At 30.4% G+C, this 23,365-nt stretch overlaps 5 protein-coding genes across 11 annotated transcripts in view; 2 read left to right on the top strand and 3 right to left on the bottom strand.

The window, feature by feature from the left end:
• Positions 1-11,179, bottom strand: part of wake (ankyrin repeat and fibronectin type III domain containing protein wide awake) — a 103,978-nt gene extending 92,799 nt beyond the window's left edge. For 5 of the 6 annotated variants that reach the window (XR_015292217.1, XM_086908593.1, XM_086908596.1 and 2 more), the window contains exons 1-2: positions 10,980-11,179; positions 9,320-9,432 (exon numbers count right to left, since the gene is read on the bottom strand). Coding sequence is in view for 5 of the 6 variants with exons in the window: in XM_086908593.1 (XP_086764719.1) it covers positions 9,320-9,322 (3 nt within the window). In the remaining variant the exon portion in view is untranslated. Of the gene's footprint in view, positions 1-7,366; positions 7,671-9,319; positions 9,433-10,979 lie in introns of those variants that run through there. The other variant, XM_086908594.1, reaches the window with a different exon arrangement.
• On the top strand, positions 10,981-11,860 carry maf-S (MAF bZIP transcription factor K). The gene is made up of 2 exons (XM_012487559.3): positions 10,981-11,153; positions 11,434-11,860. Exons 1-2 carry the CDS (start codon positions 11,121-11,123, stop codon positions 11,797-11,799), a joined length of 399 nt encoding a protein of 132 aa, XP_012343013.1. The 5' UTR covers positions 10,981-11,120; the 3' UTR covers positions 11,800-11,860.
• Positions 11,861-12,019: 159 nt separating this feature from the next.
• Positions 12,020-14,088, bottom strand: Mt2 (tRNA (cytosine(38)-C(5))-methyltransferase). Its single transcript, XM_003694344.3, has 2 exons — positions 13,366-14,088; positions 12,020-13,202 (listed from the first exon to the last, which is right to left on the bottom strand). The coding sequence occupies exons 1-2, from the start codon at positions 13,421-13,423 to the stop codon at positions 12,178-12,180; spliced, it is 1,083 nt and encodes a 360-aa protein (XP_003694392.3). The 5' UTR covers positions 13,424-14,088; the 3' UTR covers positions 12,020-12,177.
• On the top strand, positions 14,011-18,368 carry ema (C-type lectin domain containing ema). Of its 2 annotated transcripts, none has more exons than XM_003694343.4 (14): positions 14,011-14,149; positions 14,222-14,350; positions 14,436-14,569; positions 14,644-14,792; positions 15,032-15,261; positions 15,336-15,528; positions 15,603-16,250; positions 16,323-16,443; positions 16,512-16,666; positions 16,732-16,893; positions 16,984-17,122; positions 17,205-17,508; positions 17,575-17,705; positions 17,780-18,368. In XM_003694343.4, exons 1-14 carry the CDS (start codon positions 14,076-14,078, stop codon positions 18,226-18,228), a joined length of 3,018 nt encoding a protein of 1,005 aa, XP_003694391.2. In that variant the 5' UTR covers positions 14,011-14,075; the 3' UTR covers positions 18,229-18,368. The 2 variants fall into 2 exon arrangements, with proteins under 2 accessions (XP_003694391.2, XP_012343011.2); XM_012487557.3 differs by having other exon boundaries at positions 14,644-14,801.
• Positions 18,369-18,628: 260 nt separating this feature from the next.
• Hrs (Hepatocyte growth factor regulated tyrosine kinase substrate) lies at positions 18,629-23,138 on the bottom strand. Its single transcript, XM_003694342.4, has 11 exons — positions 22,945-23,138; positions 22,789-22,873; positions 22,489-22,564; positions 22,217-22,405; positions 21,862-22,136; positions 21,710-21,785; positions 21,455-21,634; positions 20,510-20,844; positions 20,130-20,443; positions 19,756-20,045; positions 18,629-19,614 (listed from the first exon to the last, which is right to left on the bottom strand). Exons 1-11 carry the CDS (start codon positions 22,979-22,981, stop codon positions 18,988-18,990), a joined length of 2,484 nt encoding a protein of 827 aa, XP_003694390.4. The 5' UTR covers positions 22,982-23,138; the 3' UTR covers positions 18,629-18,987.
• Positions 23,139-23,365: the final 227 nt, after the last annotated feature.

The following is a 23,365-nucleotide window of genomic DNA, read 5'->3' as shown; positions in this document are numbered from 1 at the left end:
ACATTGACTGTATCATTTGAAGTTTCATCCAAATTCATTTAGCCTACGTGCGAGTGATAATTATTAAGTTGCCACGTTGTATTTTTCCTTTTTTAACGAAGAAATTTTCATTTTATAACCCGCCAAGAGTGTTACACCGATGAATTATTCCGTGTCCCGGAGCACGGAAATAGATGGCAATATCTCTTGTTAAGCACTTTCAACGAGTTCGTTAATAAGAATTTTAATCGCGAGCTCTAATTAATTATTAACCAAGGTTGCGGCAATGCGAGGATTGACATTCGCGCGTCCTATCCTCCGCCCAAAAATTACAATAAAGATTTCGTAATTTATGAATAGAAATAAAACTTTCGAATAATCGATAATTCGAAGCGATCTTACGATTTAACGAGAGTTTATCTCTCAATTACATGACGCTATCATAAATTTGAAAAAAAAAAAGAGAGAAAAGAAAGGAAGGAAAACTTGTTATTCCAACTTGGCACTAAGAAATTATTCCAAATGAAATAAATTTTTCCCCTTCCCTCTTTCCAGAGGAAGAAAACTCGCAACAACTTTAGTCGTTTTGGAAAATTACAATTCGTTGAATGTTGAAAGGATCTCGAACAGTATTGTTTATTACTCTTCTGGTCACTGGTTCCAACGATTGCATTTCCCTTCCGGTGGTGGCACAAAGCCTTCGTTCAACAAATTCACCGTGCTATTATATTCGAGCAACTCTGCCAAACGATCTTAGAAATTTCACTTTTAACGCGTCGCTCTTCCATCCATTAACGTACCACGAATCAAAATTGTATACGTTGTATAAAAGCATCGTGTGAATGAAACGCGTGAAAAATGTCGATTCGCGTTACGCGAACGAAACATTGGTTTTATTAAAAAAAAAAAAAAAAAAACGAAGAATCTCGATGGCTTTAATTTCAAACTCGTCGAATCGTTCTCCAAATTCTCCAATTCGAATTGCCATAGATACGACTTGGTTTGCGCGGTTAACTCGTTTCATCTATTTTTAGATGAATCGTAAACTTTTATGGATCGAAGGTGCGCGTGAAATACGTACGAGTGAAGAGAGAGAGAGAGAGAGAGAGAGAGAATGGAGGAGAAACACTCGCGAGATCCATCTCTCCGTCCTTAGTTACGGTATCGCTCTTTAATCAATGACCGCGATGACGAGGGAACGAGTTAACGGGTCGATAATCGTAAAGAAAATTCCCGATAATTTTCCTCGTAATGTTCCAGACTTGTAAACCGATATTACGAGCCTAAAATTCCACGTTTCAGCCTTTCGAGATATCAAAGGTACACCATAAGGATTATCAAGGAGGGAGGGAGGGGAGAGGAAAAAAAAAAATCCGTGGTGAATCGAAGATCTTACTACTTACTACTACGGGGCCGTAAGTAGTAAAAGTCGACGGACGCGTGCAGGAAATTCTTTACAAGATGGAAGCACGCGACCAGAAATTTCACGTTCCGTGGAGAAATAAGACGGAGAACGAATAATGGATGGAAGGATTGGAGGATTGGAGATCTTTTATTTACGACGACACGTTCTCCTCTTATCGCAGGGACGAACGAATATAAAACGAGCAGGGAGCACGAGCGGAGGAGTTAAATTGCACAATCGTTCGTTTTTATCGCGGCAGGTTGGATCGAAGCCAATGTCGCAAACCGGATATACCTCTGCGGACTAATCCCAAACTTTTCGCGCTCCCGTGTCCCGTGCCTGCCCACCCTTCCATCCACTCTTTGTGCACACACCCCCTCCCCTCCCCCGAACAAATCCGCGACGCCTACGATCGGTGAAAAATTGCCGTCGTGCCGTCACTCTCCGGCTTTAGTTTATTCGGTGGCTTCCTTTGAACGAGCTCGCGACTTTGTCACCTTTTGCTCGTGTATTCGTCGATAGCACGCGAGAGCACCGAGGCCGGCTAATTTTCCACCGGCTTCGTTAAAATTATCGATTACAATATTTCAGACACTGCCTCGAGGGGTTTGCCAAGTTTTTTAGCCAAGGTTCAAAGAAGGGGTTGAAAAAGAGCGCCCGAAGAAACGAGATCTTAATGAGAATCGTGTAACGAGGGAAGGCGAGGAGAGAGGTGACCCTCTTTTTACGAATAATACGAATCGGAGATTGGCTATGAACCGAAAGCAGAACGAGGGAATTGTTCGTTTCTGTCTCTGAAAAATATATATTTTTCAATCCGGTCGTAAATTTTTCAAACGATCGCCTCCTTCTGAAAGATGATTACTCTCTCTCTCTCTCTCTCTCGCAATGATGGAAATTATTCGTTGGATTATTTTATAATTTAGATGGACGCCCTTTTGGAAAAATTCAAGGTATCGTGGCGCTTTGTAAAGAGCTCGTCGTCGCCATACGTAGACGTTCGCCTCCGATTTGCATCCACTTTATTTCCAAGCGGGAAGTTTCTAAACTAACCTACTTTACCAAGAATTCCTCGTTATCGAGCCAAACCGATCATCAAATTTAGCATGCTCCACTTTATCTTGTCCTTCGATCGCGAGAACGATTCTCGAATTGTTTTCGAAAGATCGAGTTTTTTTTCTTGCGATTCCTATCGTTTTTTTTATCTATCTTTCCCCTTTCTACAGAGTCAATTAAGAAGTTTTCCAAGCAACACGATCCTCTCGTATAGGAAAAAAACGATGGGGAACGAATCCCGTTTTAAATTTTAACACCGATCAAAGGCACTTGGAAACCCATTTGGGGAGAGAGCTTTAGGGGCGATAGTCGAATCGCTTTGCTTTTCTTCCCCAACGGAATTTCGAGGGAGATCACCGCGTTTAGGAAGATCCAAACAGGCTCGAATCAAGGGCCTTTCAATGAAAATTGATTGTACTCGATAGAGAAACGATTCGTTCGATATGTTTCGAAATCCTGGTGTGGGAAGATCTATCGGGAAAGATTGGAACAAATCCAGAATATTGAACGAAAAAATATCGAACAAATCGAACAAAATTAATCGTGAAGTATATACACGAAGTATATACACGAAGAAGACGACATATTTAAGTTTCGCTGGCAAAAAAACCGTGGCGAGAGAGAAAGATTTTCCACTTGCTGGTTGAATCGTAGTTGGATGCTTTTTCCAATGGTGGTGTCAATGAAAATTACGACACAGACACGTTTCTAGCTCGATTTCTTCCGCTAGTTCTTTTTTTTTTTTTTTTTTTTTTTTGCAAAGGGAAGAGAAAACGCGAGATAAGAAAATCCGGTGGAATTGTTGGCGCGTTGCCAAACAGTAGGGACGATGTTCTTTGTTTGACAGGCTGTTTCATTTTCCGCTGACAGGTGGCTATTGAAAAATTTACGGCAATGGGCCGTGACACGGAAACAACAAAGAAGAAGCCTCGGAGATAACGATACATCGTATCGTTGCTGTGCTTGCAAACTAATTGAAAATCGCGAAAAGGGGGATGCTAATTGAAACAAAATCCTTGCGAGTATTCGCAAGAGTTTTAAAATGTTTCAAAGCGCGACATCGTAATTTTAGAGAAAGGATCGAGAAAAAGTAAACGCACCAAACGCAAAATTCAAATTACAACAAATTACTTCGAATCGAAATTTTAATTCTACGCAGTAAATCATATTTATCACCACAGTTATTTATCAATCGCGATAAACTATTATCATTTGTCATCTCATCGATGTATCTCGCAAAAAATTAAAAAAAAAAAAAGAAAAACAGTTCTCAAACGAGTTCATCGTCCGATTCCGCGGTCGAAAAGAAATTTTCTCAAAATTCTGAAATTCTTGGTCGCGATCCAACCATCCCCTCCTTCCAAACAATTCTAACCGTTCGCGTTATAGAAAATCGTGACGCCGAGGGAATCTTTTGCCAGATTCGCTCGTGCCAGATTCCAATTAATCGCGACGGTGAAACCTTTATAAATCGAGCCTCCCCCTCCTCCCTCATTCTGCGCATTATTTCTCCCTCGCGAAATGTTCACCCCTCCCTCATCGCCGTTCATCGTTTCGCGAAATCGCTGACTTTCCCACTCGCCGCTCGGCTCGAATAAAATTTCCACGGAGGGCGAGAGGCCTCGCCCTCCAATTTTCAACCATCCACCGGCTATCGATCGGCACACGGACACCGCGATTATCCCGATCGACGACCGTCAAGAACCGGAGAAATTGCACAGAATCCCCCGGACTGGAGGAAAATTAAAAAATATTGGTGGACGAAAGCGGTTGAAACCATCTTCTCTTCGAGAATTCGTCTCCATGGAGGGGAAAAAAAAAAAAAGAATGCAACGAGGCAGGCAACCGATAAATTACCGATAATCGGTTGCGAACGATCTCGATCATGAACGAGGATTGGAATTGGCTCGAAAAAGATTGTTTTTCTTTTGGTTCCATTTTTCCTCCAAGAAACGAAAAATAATTATTCGTATTTTCGAGCGAGAAAATGCATGGGCAAACGAGTAGAACATTTTGTTCCAACTTTTTGGAATAAACGATAATATCGAGGGGATGGACGATGAAGTACGTTTTAAACGCGATGGTAATAAAATAATCCGTGTCTGAAAAAATGGTTCGAGGAAAGAAACACACCCGATCTTGCCCTATCGTTTCTTAATCAACGCAGAAACAATTAGCTTCGTGCAACATCGTAGAACGTGCAAAGGGAGCACGCGTTATCACCACTTAAACACAGAAATTTCACGGAGAGACGCAAATTTGTTCTCCCATCGGGAATATCGTTCACCAAGATAACGTCCCTTAAACGGTCTATCTCATTTCCACATGCGCTATTTTACGTTTCGCGTAACAATGTAGTTGGTCCGACGGTAACAATCGCCATTCTTGCGCGGATATCGCCAACTTGTGATCGCCTAATCCAAATGTAATCGAGAAAATTTTTCTTTAATTCCCCTTCGACACGCGCGCGATATTAACTCTCTTACCCCGATTACCTTTCAGATTAGCAGCAACGAAACACGAAGGGGCGATTTTTATAAAGATGAACGAATAAACTTTTCCACTTTCACCGGCACGACACCGTACGTATCTCACGAAATTTCATTAACAACGCGTCCGGAGAACCCACGCAGTGTCCATTCATTTCTCTTCTCGAAATGTTGAACGACTTACTTTATTTTAGGATAACTCCAAGGCCGATATTTCGTTGCGAAAAATTCCTCGCCGAAAACCTAATCGTCACTTCCATAAACGCGTCAAGATTTACGATTCCACCAATTTTTCCGCGCCACGAAACCAAACCAAAGAGATATTTTCGTGAACCGTCGTTCGAAGAAACGAGGGGATAATTTCAAGGATTTTCGGTTAGTCTGGGGTTGCGATTTTTAACGATAAAGCGGGCACGCTCGACGGATTAACGGCTAAGAAAAACTGGAAGGGGGAACGAACACCGCATTTAACGAATTACACCTCGGCGAATCTTGTAAATGTTTGAATCTTGTACGGTTCGGATTCAACGTAATCCAATTAGCCGCGTTTTCATCCAATGTTAAATTAAATCGATGCAGTTTAAGAAGTTGGCGAGCTCGTAGAAAAATTGTCGAAATGAAAATGTGAATCTTCGATCGAGGATTCGTTGAAAAGAAGACACTTTTCCATGTTGGAAAAATATAGATAAGCAAGAGTTGTTCGAGGTTAAAGGAACGGTGGAAAGAGACGTTTTTAGAATTAACGAGAAATTTTCTTTAATCGGGGATACGGTTCGACGATTGAAACAAATCAGGGAAGCCGAGAACACTGTGACTTAAACGAAAGCATCAAGAGCACTTTCGTGAAAATAATTTTTCTCTGGATAAATGCATTAATGAAAATTCCGAAACACTCGGTAAACAAACCAGCGAAATTTTAAATGGATTGAATAAGAGAAATTTATTTGTATTAATTGAAAGTGGCGAAAAGAACAATTGACATTGTAACGGAGGAATAAATTTTAATTCTTTAAATTAAATACGGAAAAAATTATATACTTTAAACTTCGAATCCTCGAAATTATTATAGAACTGCCTCGACGAAAAAGAAAATTGATGACAGAAGAAGAGAAAGATAAATACGAGAAAATTATAACGAGAGAAAGAAAGAAAAAGAAAGAATAATTATAAGAAAACGAGGATTCGATAAATTTAACGAAAGAAGAAAAAATATGAAAGGAAGGTTCTTCGAAAATAACTCTGTTTGTTATGAAATGATAATCTCGAACATTTTGTACAATTTTTAATGCGCGCTAAAGGAAATGGAAATACAAGTTGTTGAAACAAAGCGTGTAATACTTCGATAGCTTTGTAAATTAATCGATGGAACAGATATCCAAATAAGCGGCTATATACAATTCATACGAGAGAAACGAAAACGTTTATTGTTAGACTTATCGTCGATAATTTTTCAAATTATTCAGACGAACGATATATGAAATTTCATCGTTTATCCCGTACCAATACTATTCTACTTTTTGCAAGCTTGATAGACTAACTTTTGCTCGACGATATTATGTATTTCGACAAAAGAGCGAGGAGATTGTCGAAAAAAGTTGTCGAAGAAATCTGACAACACGTGAAAAGTTCCACGCATTGTGAAACGAAGGAATTTCTGATCAATGAGCATCAGATTGAACGGAGATTTATATATTTCCAAAGGCGTACGAATACTCCGAAAGGAATAAATAAATATACGACAATGATTCCTTCTTACAAAATATAAACATATCAAAACGTGAAACGCGTTCGAAGGAAATTCTGATTCCCTTTAAAATCGTATCGGATGAGAGATTGTTCCCAAGCTGTTATCATTTTTCTTTTACTGTTAACACAAAACGTAAATCTCGTACCGACATAAATCAGGACGTTGTTTCTTAAATAATTCGCGTCGAAAATGGTAGAGCGAGAGTCGTTTAATCCCTAATCCGGAAACATCGATGAACACACAAGCACACACACGAACGATCCTTTACATTTTGCGTTGATCGAAATAGTCCGAAATAGTAGGGAAATGTATTTCACCTCTGCTAATTTCACCGAATAAATTCCATTTCCGAGCAGTTCGACTTTTTATAAATAAAATTAACTCCCACACAACGCGAGGCAATTACTTATGCGATAGGCAAACACGCGAAAATTATGAAAACGAGAAGAAAGAAGGGGATTCTTCCCACATGGATAGATCGTTTTATCTGTGAATCGATGGAGAAAATCGCCCAATCGATCGATCGACTGTTTCTTTTTTCATAAATAAACTCCCCCATCCCTCGGTTCGAACCGAATAAAATCACCCCTCGATCTCGAGACTCTTGGGAGGAAACCGCGTGGCAATTTGTCCGCGAGAATCAATTTCGAGAATCCTTTTTATCTCGTCGCGCACGTTTATGATACAGACCATCAGTGTTGTCCGCGTGATAGACAGCAGGACATTTTCTGCAGTTTCGAGTTGCGACGTGTTCCTTTCCGTCCCACGTAGTTCCCGGTGGTCCACGATCTCACAGGGATAGGTGAAGAGATAAACGAACGAAAACGGGTTTACCGCGATCGAGAATTAGAATTTATTCGCTCGATGGATTTGTTCTCTGGAAAGGGGGGGAAGAGGACAGAAAAAAAAAGGCGAGGAAAGATCGTCGCGTGTCGCGAATAAAAATTGTTAGCACGTTTATTCAATGCGCGCGTCGCGATGCTCGGCCACCGACTGTCAGCTGCGTCGCGACGGAACGTCGGCGCGATGCCCGAACACGTCCGAGAACGACCGAGAACGTCGAAACGACGCCCGGTGTGTCGACGACGATAAACACGATAAGGAATACGTAAACTTCAAGGGGTATCGCGACCAACAAGTTTTAAGGACTTTGAGGAATCGGGATTAATTCATTAGAGGGGGGAAAATAAAAAATTGGGAAGAGAGGGGGAAAAACGCGAAGTAATTAAAAAGTTACTATATTTTTAAAATATAAAAACTTAATTCTCTTTGTTCGCTCAATTAGATTTGGATATCGATGAAATACTTTCAGTTTCTAGCTAATCTACCAAGTTTCGGGGATATTTCCATTATCGAAAATGATCTTGGAACTTTGAAGAATTTGAGAAATTTCGAAATGAATTTCCAAACTTAAATGTCTTTGACAGAGAAAGAAGAGAATTATGGTAAGGAGATAAATCGAATCTCAATAAAGAGATTAATAATGATCGTACAGATCAAGATATTGTTTGGTATTTTGTATATATTAATCAACTTGCAACAATGAATAAGCCGTTTAATAGTAAGTACCATGATCTTCCACAATAATAGCTTTAATTTAGATAATAATCAAACAATAGCTTCGGTTATCTATTATCTTATGTGGACAATTATACACCGTATCAATGAGCTGATACATAACTAACCCTGTCTAAAGATCAAAGGAATTGTATTACAAATTAAATGAAATACCAAATTAAATTATGATTGATTAAATTAAAATGAATCATATACGTTTTAAACAAATTGCGTTAGGATGAAAATCATCTTCAATTGAAATTACTTTTATCAATTTACACAATTGCAAATTTTAAATTTATATCAATACTTCATAAATATTTCTCCAATGTTATGATATATCAATTAAATTTAGAATCAAATCAAAGCATAAAAAAGATTTATCCTCACAGATTCTAAAGTTAATCAAACTGTTGAGTTATAAATCTATCAAATAAATAAATCTCTTCATTTATCGTAAATGCAAAATGAAATTTCTTAATTAAGTATTCGTAGTCTATTCCTAAAATTTATAAATTCGTTCAAGATAATAAAAATTGTAAAAATGGCTGGAGAGCAAGAATTGATATTTACAACAATAAAATTATATTTCAAAATATATCTTTTCTTTTTATGATATCTTCTAAATTATATCTTACATTCTTTTTCATTATTTTGAGAAACGAATCCCTTTGCCCAATATGCTGCATTGGCATTTCTCCTAAGTTCTCTTAAGAAAATCGTATCCCTGTCCAAAACACGACAAAAGCATTCACAAGTCGATCACTGCAGTTGTGAAGGGAAATACGTGGACATTCGATTAACCGCAATGCGACAAATCATTGAATCGTAAAAAAAAAATCAAATAACAGATATATATGTATATGGAAAATATAAATGAGATTCACTGTTGTTGTTGAATAAAGTTGATTAAAAATATTTTAATCATAATATTATTTTTTAAACAAAAATATGAAGAAAGAATAACTAAAAATTGATTTAAGAATTATTGCATAAGTCTTGCAATTTCATTTATTATGAAATTTGTAAATATATTTGTTGAATAATAATCCATTTATATTTTCATTTGAATATTTTCTTTCTTACCATTTATAGTGTCATATTTTTTTATTCTTCTTCTCCTCTTTCTTTTGCTACCAATCGTCATTTTCTCAGCTATTAAATTACTATTCTTAAGAGATAATAATCATTCTCTGGATCTGAAACAGAAAAAAATAAAAAGTTAATAAGCATTACTGAAATATTGATTTTTTTCTTTCTTATATAATGAAAATAATAATAATAAAAAAAAAAATTTGACATGTAATTTAATAGTATATCTTAATATAAATTTTATAGCGTTCAATAATGAAAATATCTTACAATAAAATATAACTTTTTTTAAATAACTTTTTTAAATGAATCATATAGATTTATTTCATTGAATTATTAATTAATATCATTCTATAAAAAATTGTATTAGATATAATAATCCATTATGAAACACGATATAAATTATAAGTAAATTACTTAAATTACTACAATTATAATATTATAAATTACTTCAATTGTTTAAAATCTATTTATAATATTATAATATGCAATTTTAATTTAATTAATTATTCGCATTAGATTAAATTAATCTTTTTACTGTAAATATATTCGTATTAAATTGATTCTTACATTAATATATTATTCTCTACACTCTTTCGAAAATTCTGATTTTTCTTTTTTATTTTACAAGTATACATTATGATATTAATATTTGTAAAACTGTTTATTTTCCGTTTATTTTTTTATTGTAATAGTAATAAATGCTACATATTCGATTGTATTTATTTAATGAAAATTTATTTTATTTGTTATTTTAACTAATAACTAATACGTAAAAATTCATGAATAGCACCAAAAATATGTCATATAATATATATATTTCTTTTATTATATATTAAATTATTTTTTTACTATTTTATTTTACACACTTATGCATTTGTTAATAAAACTGTATAAACTGTATAAAAATCACTTTTTTATTAATATTGAATCAATTAAATAAAATAAAAAATAAAATTAGTCATTTTGACAAGAAACATTCGAATGATTTAAGAACGCCATCTGCATTATTGAAACATCGGAAATACTACGCAAACATTTGAACAGAATTTACGTTTATAAAGACTTTGCAATAATTACATATGAAATATAGATATTATATAGTAACAATAAAATAAAAACTTTTATAATATTAAAATAATAAAATAATATAATATTTAAAAAATATGAAATTAATTTTTTAATCTATAGTAAAAATTAAAAAAAAAATGCAGATTTAATAAGAATACTACAAATTTGATTTATATTATATTTTTACTCACTTTTAATTAATGATAAGAAATTGAAACTAGACACATGATTCAAATTTTTACAGCAAAGATTAATCATTACGATTCACAAAACCCGCTATACTAATGTTAAATCTATATATGTATAAAAGTAGAATTTAGTAGCCCTCTATTGTGAAATACTACAACTCAAATAAAAGTATACATATATCTAGCTTAACATTATGGTGCGCCATCTATAGAATTCAAAATATGGACATAATATGTGATTTCTTTGAAATCAAATACGATTGCTTTATGATTTTCAATAACGTAAGGAAAATATAATTATATATTTTCAATGAAATGCTAATATAATTTTCATAAATCTATATGAATACATAATAAATGAATGAAAAAGATTATGTTTTTAGAAAGATATCTACCATCATTCCAATGGATGAACTGACCAGCAACAGATTCTATGATGACTAAGCAAATTTTTCTTCAAAGCGTAAAAGCTAGAGTAAAATCAGAACTTTGGTGGTTTTTTGACATTGTAACTTGAAAAACTCTGTTAAAAAGAAATGTCCATGGATGGAAAACGATCTATAAAAATGGTACGTTGTTTTCCTGCATAATGCACGATTTTTTTCTTATCAATGCGTCATGTTTCTAAGTCTAACAATGACGTAGAAAAAAACAAAGTGTCATTTATAAATTCCTTGAAAAAAAAAATATATTTTTTACAATAATAATAAATAAAAAAATTAATTTTAATAATTATTACAAAACAAGAAATTTTCTAAATGACATAAAATGTTTAAAAAACATAAAAAATAATTTTTATATTTCTTATTTTATGTAATTAATGAAAAGATATGATTAATTTTTATATAGGATCCTTTGTCACCTGGACCTTGTCTAGACATTAGCGATGATGAACTAGTGACTATATCAGTAAGAGATTTAAATAGGCAGCTGAAATTGCGTGGACTATCTAGAGAAGAAATAGTACGTATGAAACAACGTAGACGGACATTAAAAAACAGAGGATATGCAGCTAGTTGTCGTATCAAAAGAATTGAGCAAAAAGATGAATTAGAATCAGAGAAAACACAAGAATATCGTGATATGGAAGCTATGCAGGAAGACAATAATCATATGAGAGAAGAAATCGAATCTTGGCATTCTAAATATCAAGCATTAAAAAAATTTGCATTAGAAAAGAAGATTCACATTCCACCTGAATTAGAAACTATATAAAATATATCTATTTAAGTATTTTAAAATTTTGTATTGAAATAATAAAGATATTGAACAATTATTTGTTAAATATATTATTTATATGAATTGATCAAAGTTGTTGAATGGAAATAAAATACAAGAACTATATAGTTAACTATAAAATTGTAAATACTAGATTGCAATATTTGTAATCAATTACAATAATCGTAAATGATTTGTACTTATATTGAAAACTAAATATACTATATAGCATTTATTTATCTAATGTTTAATTTTTTCATAAATTTTTTTAAATTATCAAGATTTTTTAATTCTTTTTTGAAATATAAAAAAATATATATTTTTTTTAATTAGAAACATATATGATATACATATTGATATATATTTATATAAATGTCATGTAATCTTTCTTTCAGTATGTAATAAAAATATTAGCCTGCTAACCACATATATATTAATTGAATTTCCCAATAATCTATATTTTTGTTTATCTGTTATATATTCTGGAAATGTGAATTCTTCAGGAAAACACATTAATCTACATATTTCTCTAGGTGTAAAATATCGTAACATTAATTTTTCCAGAATTTTTGATACTTCTAATGATTGTCTTTCATACTTATTTGCTTCTGAAAATGCTTCTTTAATTGTTTTTTCTGAATATGGACAATATACAGAACCTGTTCCTTCTACATAGTGGCTATAAGCTTTTGTAAAACAACAAGAACCATTACTTTGTGATGTTCGTATGTCCATTAACCAAACTCTTTTTTCCAACAATTTTTTAGGAATTAAATACTGTGATCCTTCAACATGTTCTAGAATATTTTCCAATGTATAACAATTTTTATCTGTTTTAGAATCTTGATTATAACTTTTTTCTGCTAATAAATTATATTTACTTTTTGGAAGAATCTTTAAAATAGAATCTGATAACTCAAAATTTAATACAGATTGATCAAAGCAAAATTCAAGATTCTTTTTTTTTGCTAATAAATAATATCTATATCTGGTATTTGGAATACCAAATTGACAAGGGCTTAGAATTAATTCCTTATAATTAAATCCACTAGTATTTATGCATTTTAATACAGCATTTCTCATTTCAGATTTTTCAAATCCTTTTACATTTTCAAGGAGAATATATTTTAATGTTTTTATTTGAGGAATCAATGAAAGAACATGAAGCAATGAAGAAGATCTGTTATCCAATATATCTTTTTGAAGTCCTATTCTTGTATAAGGTTGACATGGAGGACTCATTAATATAGTATCTATATTTAAATTATTTATCTCTTGTGCAGAAAGTGATTGAATATTACAATTCAAAAGTAATACATTTGGAAAATTATATTTATATATACTATTTGCAACAGTATTTATATCGACTGCTGCAACAATGTCACCTTTAATACCACTTTCTGAAAATAAAATTTTTTATGATAATTATATATTTTATTTAAAATATAATAGCATTATTCATAATATTATTCATAATAATAAAAAATTTTGTTTAAAATTGAGATCAAATTTCTTCAATAATATAGAGGTTAAGTTTATTTAAAATATGATACAATAGTTTACCTTGAAGGGCATAATGCATTCCACCAATTCCACTGTACAATTCCAATACTCTCATCATTTAAATATTTATATTAATTTTTTCAATATAAGAATCCTGATATCTCTTCATAATATAACCATATTGAAATTTCCTTTTTATTTTTTTTTATTATCTATCTTATTTTCTATCTTATACTTACATTCACATTATTTATAAAATTTAGTAATATATTAATAATATATTATATTTTTTATAAATAAAAATTTTAACATTTCTAACTAATAATAAGTGACATTAAACTAACCTAACGTGTAGTTTCACTGATAATTCAGTAATGGAGGGTAGGCTTCGTTTTGCGTCGCGTAAAATTGAAAGTACGTGATTATTATAATTTTAAAAACTGTTAATTGTGTAATTAGAAAAATGTATAAAAAATGTAAATACACTTTATATGAAATTATGGTAATTAATAATTAAAATAAAAACAAAAATATATAATAGAAAAGTAATTCTAACCTGAATAATGTATTAAATTTTATTGCTATTTCGACAATTGTTTTAATGTTCATAAAAATTTAAATAAACATTAAATAATTATAATTTTAATAATATAAACAAATGTCGGTAATATTTCTTTAACAAAAAAGAAAAAAGAAAAAAAAAGACAAGAAACAAAAGGAATATGAATTTAATGCAAGATACCACCCAAATGCAGTTGTATTGCTAAAAAATGTTTCGAAGTCGAAGCTGGTTTGGTGGAGGGCTGTGGAAGCCCAAAAATCCTCATTCTTTAGAACATCTTAAGTATGTATATATATAGATATATGTATATATATAAACTATATGTAAACTTCTACTTTTTGTTTATTATTATAGATATTTATACCATGTTCTTTCAAAAAATCAAACAGTATCTGAAAATAATAGAGGCTTATTGGTAGAAACTCTTCGATCTATAGCTGAAATTTTAATATGGGGTGATCAAAATGATAGCAGTGTATTTGAGTAAGTTCTTATAATATAATTGCTATTTGTTCATATTAATAATATTTTTTTGTATGATAAATAATAACTATATATTTTTTATCAGTTTCTTTCTGGAAAAAAACATGCTTTCATTTTTTTTACGTATAATGAAGCAAAAATGTGGAAGCTATGTATGTGTTCAATTATTACAAACTTTAAACATTTTATTTGAAAATATACGTAATGAAACATCTTTATGTAAGTTTATAACTAAAATTATTATTATTGATTAATCATTTTTGATAAAATTTTAAAAAGATATATGTTTTCAGATTATTTACTAAGTAATAATCATGTAAACAGTATAATAGTGCACAAATTTGACTTCAGTGATGAAGAAGTAATGGCATACTATATCAGTTTTTTAAAGACTTTAAGCTTGAAGTTAAATGCACATACCATTCACTTTTTTTATAATGAGGTAAACGAGGTACACGTGATAATCCTCTGTGTCTATTATTTCACTTTTGCTAATCTCATATTCATTAATTTTAATAATAATTTCTTACTAATTTAATGTTATAATATTTATATGTATTTATAGTTAATTTACTCATACTATGCTTTTTACTGTGATCATTTTCATTATCATCATCACATAAATTCTGCACTTAGTATATAAAAAAGAATATGTTTTAATTTCTGATTTTTTTTTATCAGCACACCAATGATTTTCCATTATATACAGAAGCAATCAAATTTTTTAATCACTCAGAAGGAATGGTTCGTATAGCAGTGCGAACTTTAACATTAAATGTATATCGAGTAGAAGATGCTTCTATGCTAGCATTTATAAGAGATCGCACTGCTGCTCCCTATTTCAGCAATCTTGTATGGTTTATTGGTAATCATATTATAGAGCTTGATACTTGTGTTAGAAATGATGCTGAGTAAGTTATCGTTTAAAAAAAACATGATTTAAATAATTGTATCAAAAAGATATTTCATAATATATATATTTCAGTCATCAAAGCCAAAACAGATTATCAGATTTAGTAGCAGAACATTTGGATCACTTGCATTATTTAAATGATATTCTTTGTTTAAATATATCTGATTTAAATAAAGTTTTATCAGAACATTTGCTTCATAAATTATTAGTTCCATTATACGTTTATTCACTTATGAAACACAAAAATCTTCTGTGCCAAAATCAGGTATGTTCTCAATTAATAGAGCTAGAATTATTTGGTATGATAGTAATTTAAATTTGATTTATAATTTATAATAGGAAGAAAGAAAACATGTGAGCATTGTTGTAGCTTTATTTTTACTCTCTCAAGTATTTTTAATAGTCTCTCATGGTCCTCTTGTACATACATTAGCAGCAGTAATGCTATTATCAGATTTAGAAACAATACAAACAGGTGCAAGTAAAGTACTTGAAATGTATGGTGACATTTCATCAGATAAGCCAATTGCTTTTTCACCACCAAAAGAAAGTTTAGAAAAATCTTTAGAAAATTTAAGTGAATCATTAACAATATCAGATGAACTTTGTGGAGATGAAAATAATTTGGAAGAAAGAAAAGATAGTGAGAATGGAAGTGAAGAAGTTTTAGAAATAAATCATGCCAGTACATCATTTGATACCGCTTCCTCAGGAGATATGCCTATTCTTATGAGCCCAGAACAACAAGAAATAAGCATTCCAACTGAAGATTTAGAAGAAATCAAACACTTAAATGTTACTGATGAAGAAAAAGAACAAAGATTAGCACTAGAAAGTCCTTTAACACCTCATGCTCAAAAAAATGTAACTGAATCATTATCAAATAAGCCGTTTTTAGAAACTATTTTAAATTCTTTATTCTGTACAGAAAATGATTATGCCGCTCTATTCGCATTATGTTTATTGTATGCTCTGGCTAACAATCAAGTAGGTAAAATATTTTACAAATATTGTATCTAATAAGACTTTATTTTTGTTTTAATTAAATAAATTTTTAAGGGCATAGATCGTAAAACATTAGATCCAATTTTATGCAATTCACAAAATTCAACGACGAATTCATATAATGAAATTTTAATAGATAGACTGATTCATATCATAACATTAAGTTGTCAAACAAGTGAGTCATTTTATAGAATGTTTTTTCTAATTTTTTAAATAATAATCGATAAACAAAATTTTTATTAGATGCAAAAGTGAGACTTGTTACTTTGGAATTAACAATTAAATTGCTAATACAATTAGTAATGTCAGAAGGACAAAGCATGTTAAAAGATTCACATTTGGCAGCAATTCAAGCAGCCAAAGAACAAAGTACATCATTATTAAAAAATTTTTATAAGGTCTGTTATTAAAATTCTTCTCTCTCTCAAGTATTAAAAATCATAATATTTAATTTTATTTTTAGAGTGAAGATATATTTCTAGATATGTTTGAAGATGAATATAGCGAAATTCAAAAACGACCTTTGAATGTCGAATGGTTAATGATGGACAGTAATATTTTATTACCGCCAACAGGAACTCCAATGACGGGTATCGAATTCACTAAAAGATTACCATGTGGAGATGTAAGTACTTTGAAGATCAAATTTTTTATTTTATTATTAATATAATATAAATTGTTAAACTAATAAGAAACAAAATTAATGTTTATATAGGTTGAAAGAGCAAGACGTGCTATAAGAGTATTCTTTTTAATAAGAGATTTATCATTGACTCTTAATATGGAAGCAGAAACACAATTGCCACTAACAAATCCAGCTAATTGTATTCAAGTTGATAATGTTCTTGATCTAAGTAAAAGTTACTTTGTTTTTTATATTCGAATTAAATATTCATTTATACAAACATTAAAATTAATTGTTTTTTTTTTATATAGACAATAGCGATTTAATCGCATGTACAGTTGTATGGAAAGATGGCCAGAAAATTCGTCGTTTTCTCGTCATCGATGTAGTACAATTAATTCTTGTTGAACCTGATACTAGTAAACTCGGTTGGGGTGTAGCAAAATTGGTAGGATTTCTACAAGATATCGAAGTTGCAGGTGACAAAGATGATTCCAGATGTTTACACTTAACAATTTATAAACCTTTAAGTAGTAGTACTGGCAATCGTGTTCCACTATTATCAACAAAATTCATTTTCGATGATCATATAAGATGTATGGCCGCGAAACAAAGGTAAGTTTGTGTAATATAATTAATATTTGTTACATATTTCATTTTGTATTGATTTTTTTTATCAAGGCTAACAAAAGGACGAATAAAAGCAAGACAAAAGAAAATGACTCAAATTGCAAGATTGCTGGACATTCCTACAAGTATGCCGCACGCTACAACACCACCAAATTATGCACTACGTGGTTTTCGACATGAACGTAAGAAATATTATTGCAAAAATAAATAAATTTGATAAAAGTTATAAAAATTAACATTTTAGTATAATTTTTAGGATTAATAGGACGTGGTTCAAGATCAAAAGATCATCAATCGCGTCCAATGTTTACAGTAAATAAAGTTCCTGGATTCGCAGCACAAATGCGTAGAGAAAATATTACTAGACCTACCCCCGGTCTTTCATCGTCGAGTTCAAAACGTAGCGATACTGTTTCAAATGAAAAAAGTCACGAAAATGGTTTACGATCTCGAGATAATTCACCAAAAATGCCAAGACCACGAAGTGAAGAAATTCCTTTAGAAGATATGCGGCTTCGAAAAGCATCTTTAACTTCTAATGGAATAAATATATCACATATATGCCAAGAAAAAAAAGATGGTCAAATTTCTGCTTGTTCTAATGGTGAGTCATCAACTGTGATTAGAAAACATTCTGAAGAAACATCATTCACCTGTCCACAAGAAGTGAAACCACGAAGAAAAGGTCAAGTGGAAACAATATGATTACAAAAATAAATTTAAAAAAAAAACACGAAATTTTTTTTAAATATTTTAAGAAAGAAAAAAATAAAAATGTAAATGCAGTATTAAATTAAGAAAAAATGTTTGATTAATATAATAAAGAATTTTACTATAATTAAAAATTTTAAATATCTTGTGTTTTATAACATTTTTCTTTTTCATAAGGAAAATAATATTTTAAAATTAATTTTGTAAAAAAAAAAAAAAAAATATATATATATATATATCTAGTAAAAAATCAAGTAGGTGAAATTAGTTTTCTTCAGTTTTATGCTATGTAACATAAATATTTTGTACATACATTATATCTGCATACGTATACATAAAATGTATGTTTTTGTTATTTAAATATTATAATCATTCATTAGATAATATTCAACAATTATGCAACAAAAATCATATATTTAATTTGTGTATATATTATTGTTAGAAATTTCTATAACATAAAATAAACACCAATAATGAAATAAATATTTTCTTATTTTCGTAAATATCATTCCGTATATGGTAAAATATCATTATTCATTAAAAAAATTACACAATCCAGAAAATCACTATTTTAGATTTCTCAATAGTGATTTTAAAAGTTTATATTTTTTTTAATTCTATAAACAACATTTGAAAAATTTTATCATCAAATTGAGAAAATTAATGCCAAATTAAGATTAAAATTGGTATGCAAAATGATTACCTTAAATGCATTTCTTATTATAAGTTAACTTGTATGTACAAGTTATTCATTCAATCAAAAGAAATTAATTCTGCTGTTTCTGGTTTTGAATCCTCTTTTACTTGGGAAGATTCATTTGATGTAGCCAGAGAAGATGTAGGTAGAGAAGTTGGTGGTTGATATTGTAATTGTTGTCCTTGAGATACTGGAACTTGAGCTATACCTTGCATAGATGGTACACCAGGTGCCTGAGAAGCTTGCATTGCTGGATTCGATGTTAAAATCGATCCAGTTGTAGTTCCTGGTGGTATTTGAATTGTTGCTGATCCTTGGGATGAAATAGGCGTATTTGAAACGTGAGGTTGCATCGAAGATCCTTGAGGACCTGGTATTGAAGATGATTGTTGAGGTCCCATTTGCAGACCGACTACTTGTCCTGGAGGACCATGTGCTCCAGGTCCCATTTGTGCAGGTGATGGACCCATATGACTTTGTGGTACCTGAGGTATAGTATGAGGAATTTGATTTGGTGGTCCTGGCTGTGTAATTTGTGGACCCTGATGCGGCGGCATATGCACTGTTGTTGGTTGTGTTTGTGTCATATGACTTGGCGGAGGACCTTGTTGCGATGGTGGAGGTCCCATTTGATGTCCACCTGTCTGCTGAAGTTGCGGTATGGGATTTGTAATTTGAGACATCTTCAAAAGAAATATAGAAAATTAAATAAAATATATGAATCGAAGTATTTTTTAAATTATATAAGAAACAAAGAAATATTTTTTAAAAATATTGAAAATAAATATACAAATGTATATAAATATATTTAAAATTGTACTAACCATTCCTGGTCCAGAAACAGAAACTCGACCCATCGCCTCATGTCCCTGGACAGGATCAGTTGGTTGCTCCTGATTAGTTATTGGTCCCATTACATGAGGTGGCATAGAATTCATTGGTGGTATATTATAACCTTGCATGGGATATTGTTTCATAGAAGGTTGCCCATATATGAATCCTTGATTGGTTGGTGACATAGGATTATAATTAGTTCCTGGTGTTTGATACTGAACGTGACGAACAGGTGAACCTTGAGATGGTCCAATAAAACCAGAAACAGCTTGATAACCACCTAAATCATATTTAATGTAATAAAAATTATTTCATATTTATAGTTCAATTTACTTTATTGAAGTAAATTTATTTATATGTATACCCATTATATATTGTTGTTTTTGTTGTTCTTGTCTCATTTGCATTTCTCTTTCTTGTTCTTGAATTTTTTGTAAAGCAAGCTGACGTTGATATTGTAAATATTCTTGTTTTTTCTTTCTCATAATTGCCAATTTTTGAGCCATCAACATTTGTCTTTGTCTTTCAGCTTCTTCTGCTTGTCTTCGTAATTTTTCTCTATGTTCCTCTCGTAAAGCATCTAAAGCAGCTCTAGCATCTTTCATTTGTGTTAATTTATCCTGAAGACCTTCATAATATACTCTACTATCATCTTGTTCTTGAATGTATCTCAATAATCTAAGAAAATTTATTATATGATAAAATTTTGTATATGTATAATTAAAAATATTCTTTAAAACAAACCTGGAATGCATAGCAGTAATATTTAAAAACAAAGTTTGTACTGAACTATCATTAGCAATTGATCTGCCTCTTGATGAATTGCTCTTCATTCTATTAACAAAAATTTCAACTTGAGAACGTAAAGCATTAACAAATTCTTCCATTTGATTATCAACTTCTCCATTCTGTTGTTTTGTAATTATAACTTTCTGTGGCATTGGACTACTTATATTAGGAGCAGAAGGACTTGTAACATCTGCTCGGGAACTATGCTCTTCAAGTGCACTTTGTCTTAGTTCCCAACGTTTACGATTCAAGTACTTTGCAAGTTCTGGATCAACTTCTGCTTCTTCTTGCTAAAAAATAAAATTTATAATACATTCACAATATATACAGGTATTTCTTTTACCTCGCAAAATAGAAATACAGACTTAATATATCAAAAAAATGTTTTTAAAAATTTTAAATATTTTAAAAATTGCTTGCTTTGAAAAAAAAACATTATGATGTAAATTATTTTTTTAAAAGTTTTTTTTATAATGAAAAAAATTTTAACATAAATAGTACAATACAATTTTAGATTTCATTAATCAATTTATCTGAATTTTTCTGATAATCTGAATATTTACATTTAAGATATATTAGTCAAATACTATTATTTATCTTATCTATTATCTTGTTTATTAATACTAATATATATATAATCTATATGTTCTATAGATTTTAACTAGAAAGAGTAGCTAATAAAAAAAAATTTTTGTGTTTTCTATTCTTTGTTAGTACAAAGATTATCCTACTGAGTCAATCACAAATTATTATATATTTTTTCAGATCCTGAATTAAAATATTTTCTAAACCGATATTTCGAGTATAAGTAGTTAATTTTTTATAAGAATTTTGCGAGATAAAAAAAACATCCTATACATTTATTTTTTTTTAGTTTGTAAACTTTTTTTGTAAACAAACAGGTGATGGTGGTGGTGAAGATGTTCTCACAACACGTGTATTAGGAGAATTTATTTTTGCTGCACGATTTCCTCTTTTTTTTTCTTTCTCTTGATGTTCTGCTTCACTTTGACTTAAAGCTATAGCAAGATTAAGTTCTTCTTCTTCTTGTAATTCAGCTGCTGTTTTCCTGGGAGGTACCTAATAAAATAGATTATATTTTATGTACATATTTTTAATTTTTCTAATTTTTAACTTTCTTATGCAATTACATACTTGCTGTTGTTGAGCTAAAGAACTGTTAAGATATTCAGCAGGTAGATCTGCTTCTTTAATTTGAGCTGTAGATGGTCTATAAAAATAAATAACATAATTGAAAATAAAAGTTATAATATAATAATATATTATAATGAAAATATGATATTTACTTATTAAGTTGTTCATAACATGCTTCACAAACTCTAACTTCTTTTTCAATTCCAAACTTAGGCAGTGTAGATACTTTACTTGAACACTGACTACAAAATACTTGACCACATGCTCTACAATGATGTTTTCTTTGTACCATTCCAAATGATACTCGACAACGATGACACACATCTCCATCTGCCCACGCTGGAGCAGTATCAGCAATAAACATAGCATCACTTTCTTTTAAAGTAGGAAATTTATGTCCTTCAGCTTTCATTATGTTAAGTGTATCCTAAATATTTTATTAATATTAATATTTTATATTACTAAAAATAAAATATAACTACATATAAACATTTTTATTTAGCATACTTGTACTGCTCTATATTTAGGACTATTACGAAATGCGTGAGCCCAAGCTTGAATCAATTCTAAAGTTTTAAGTTTAACATTTTCATGTGTTGTTGTCTTTACTAATTCTTTAAGTTGTTCCATATATTGTTTGGTACCAATTTCATCATGTATCAATGTACCACAATTTTTGACACAAGATTCTAGAACCTTAATAATAAAACAATATGTTTGTAATATAAATAGTAATTAATAAATAACAAAATATTTATCAAAGCATTAAGTTTTCTTACCAATAAAGCAAATAAAGCTACATGTGGATTTGCATTTGTCATTTTCTTTTTTATAGCTGCGAGTGCTGCTTTTGGTCTGTATATATAAAAATAATAAGATATTAATAATAATAATTACATATTATTATCATGGTAAAAATATATATATATATATATATAAAGAAGATTTAAATAGTTTTGAATTTGAAAAATAACTTCAAAAATATATACATGTATAAAATATGTTTTAAGACTAAAATATTATTGTTTCATTAAAAAATAGTAAGGTTAGCTTTAGGTTAAATGATAATATTCACTTACTGCACATCTCCTTGACGTATTAAATCACATATTTGGAGTATTGCTACCCAATCAGGTTCAAGATGCAAATGACTCGTTGCTTTATCTACGAAAAAATTAAAAATATAATTTGACAATCGGACATTTTGTTCACTTGATATAGTGAAAAAAATTTACCTAATAATTTATCAAAAGTAAGCGAACTACGAAACATTTTGCTCAAAAATGATTTTTATTAAGAATTTTCTTTAAATGCTTAAACTTTTCCGAATATTTTTGTATAACTGACAATTAACTCAATTTAACAACTACTACTTCGTACACAGCACTGCTGTTCTACTAACTGACCGTAATATAGTAAAAATATGAGTATTAGTCACGTGATTCGTACATATGCACGTAAATTATAATCGACCAATGCAATCGATTGGTGCGAGAAACGAACGAGACAATCGATTTGATTTAGTAAATTTTTAAATTTTCAAAATATATCTAAAATCAAAAATTATGATAAAATATTTGTAATTGATTCAATATTACAAACATAATAAGAAAAAAATTTTAAAGCTTTAGAATAATAATCTATGTTGCCACTATA

The sequence above is a fragment of the Apis florea genome, unplaced genomic scaffold (assembly GCF_048593485.1).
Source record: "Apis florea isolate Af1SG1 unplaced genomic scaffold, ASM4859348v1 contig_3081_pilon, whole genome shotgun sequence".
Lineage (NCBI taxonomy): Eukaryota > Metazoa > Arthropoda > Insecta > Hymenoptera > Apidae > Apis > Apis florea.
The sequence above is the reverse complement of the archived record's forward strand: the minus strand, read 5'-3'. Positions and strand labels throughout refer to the sequence as shown.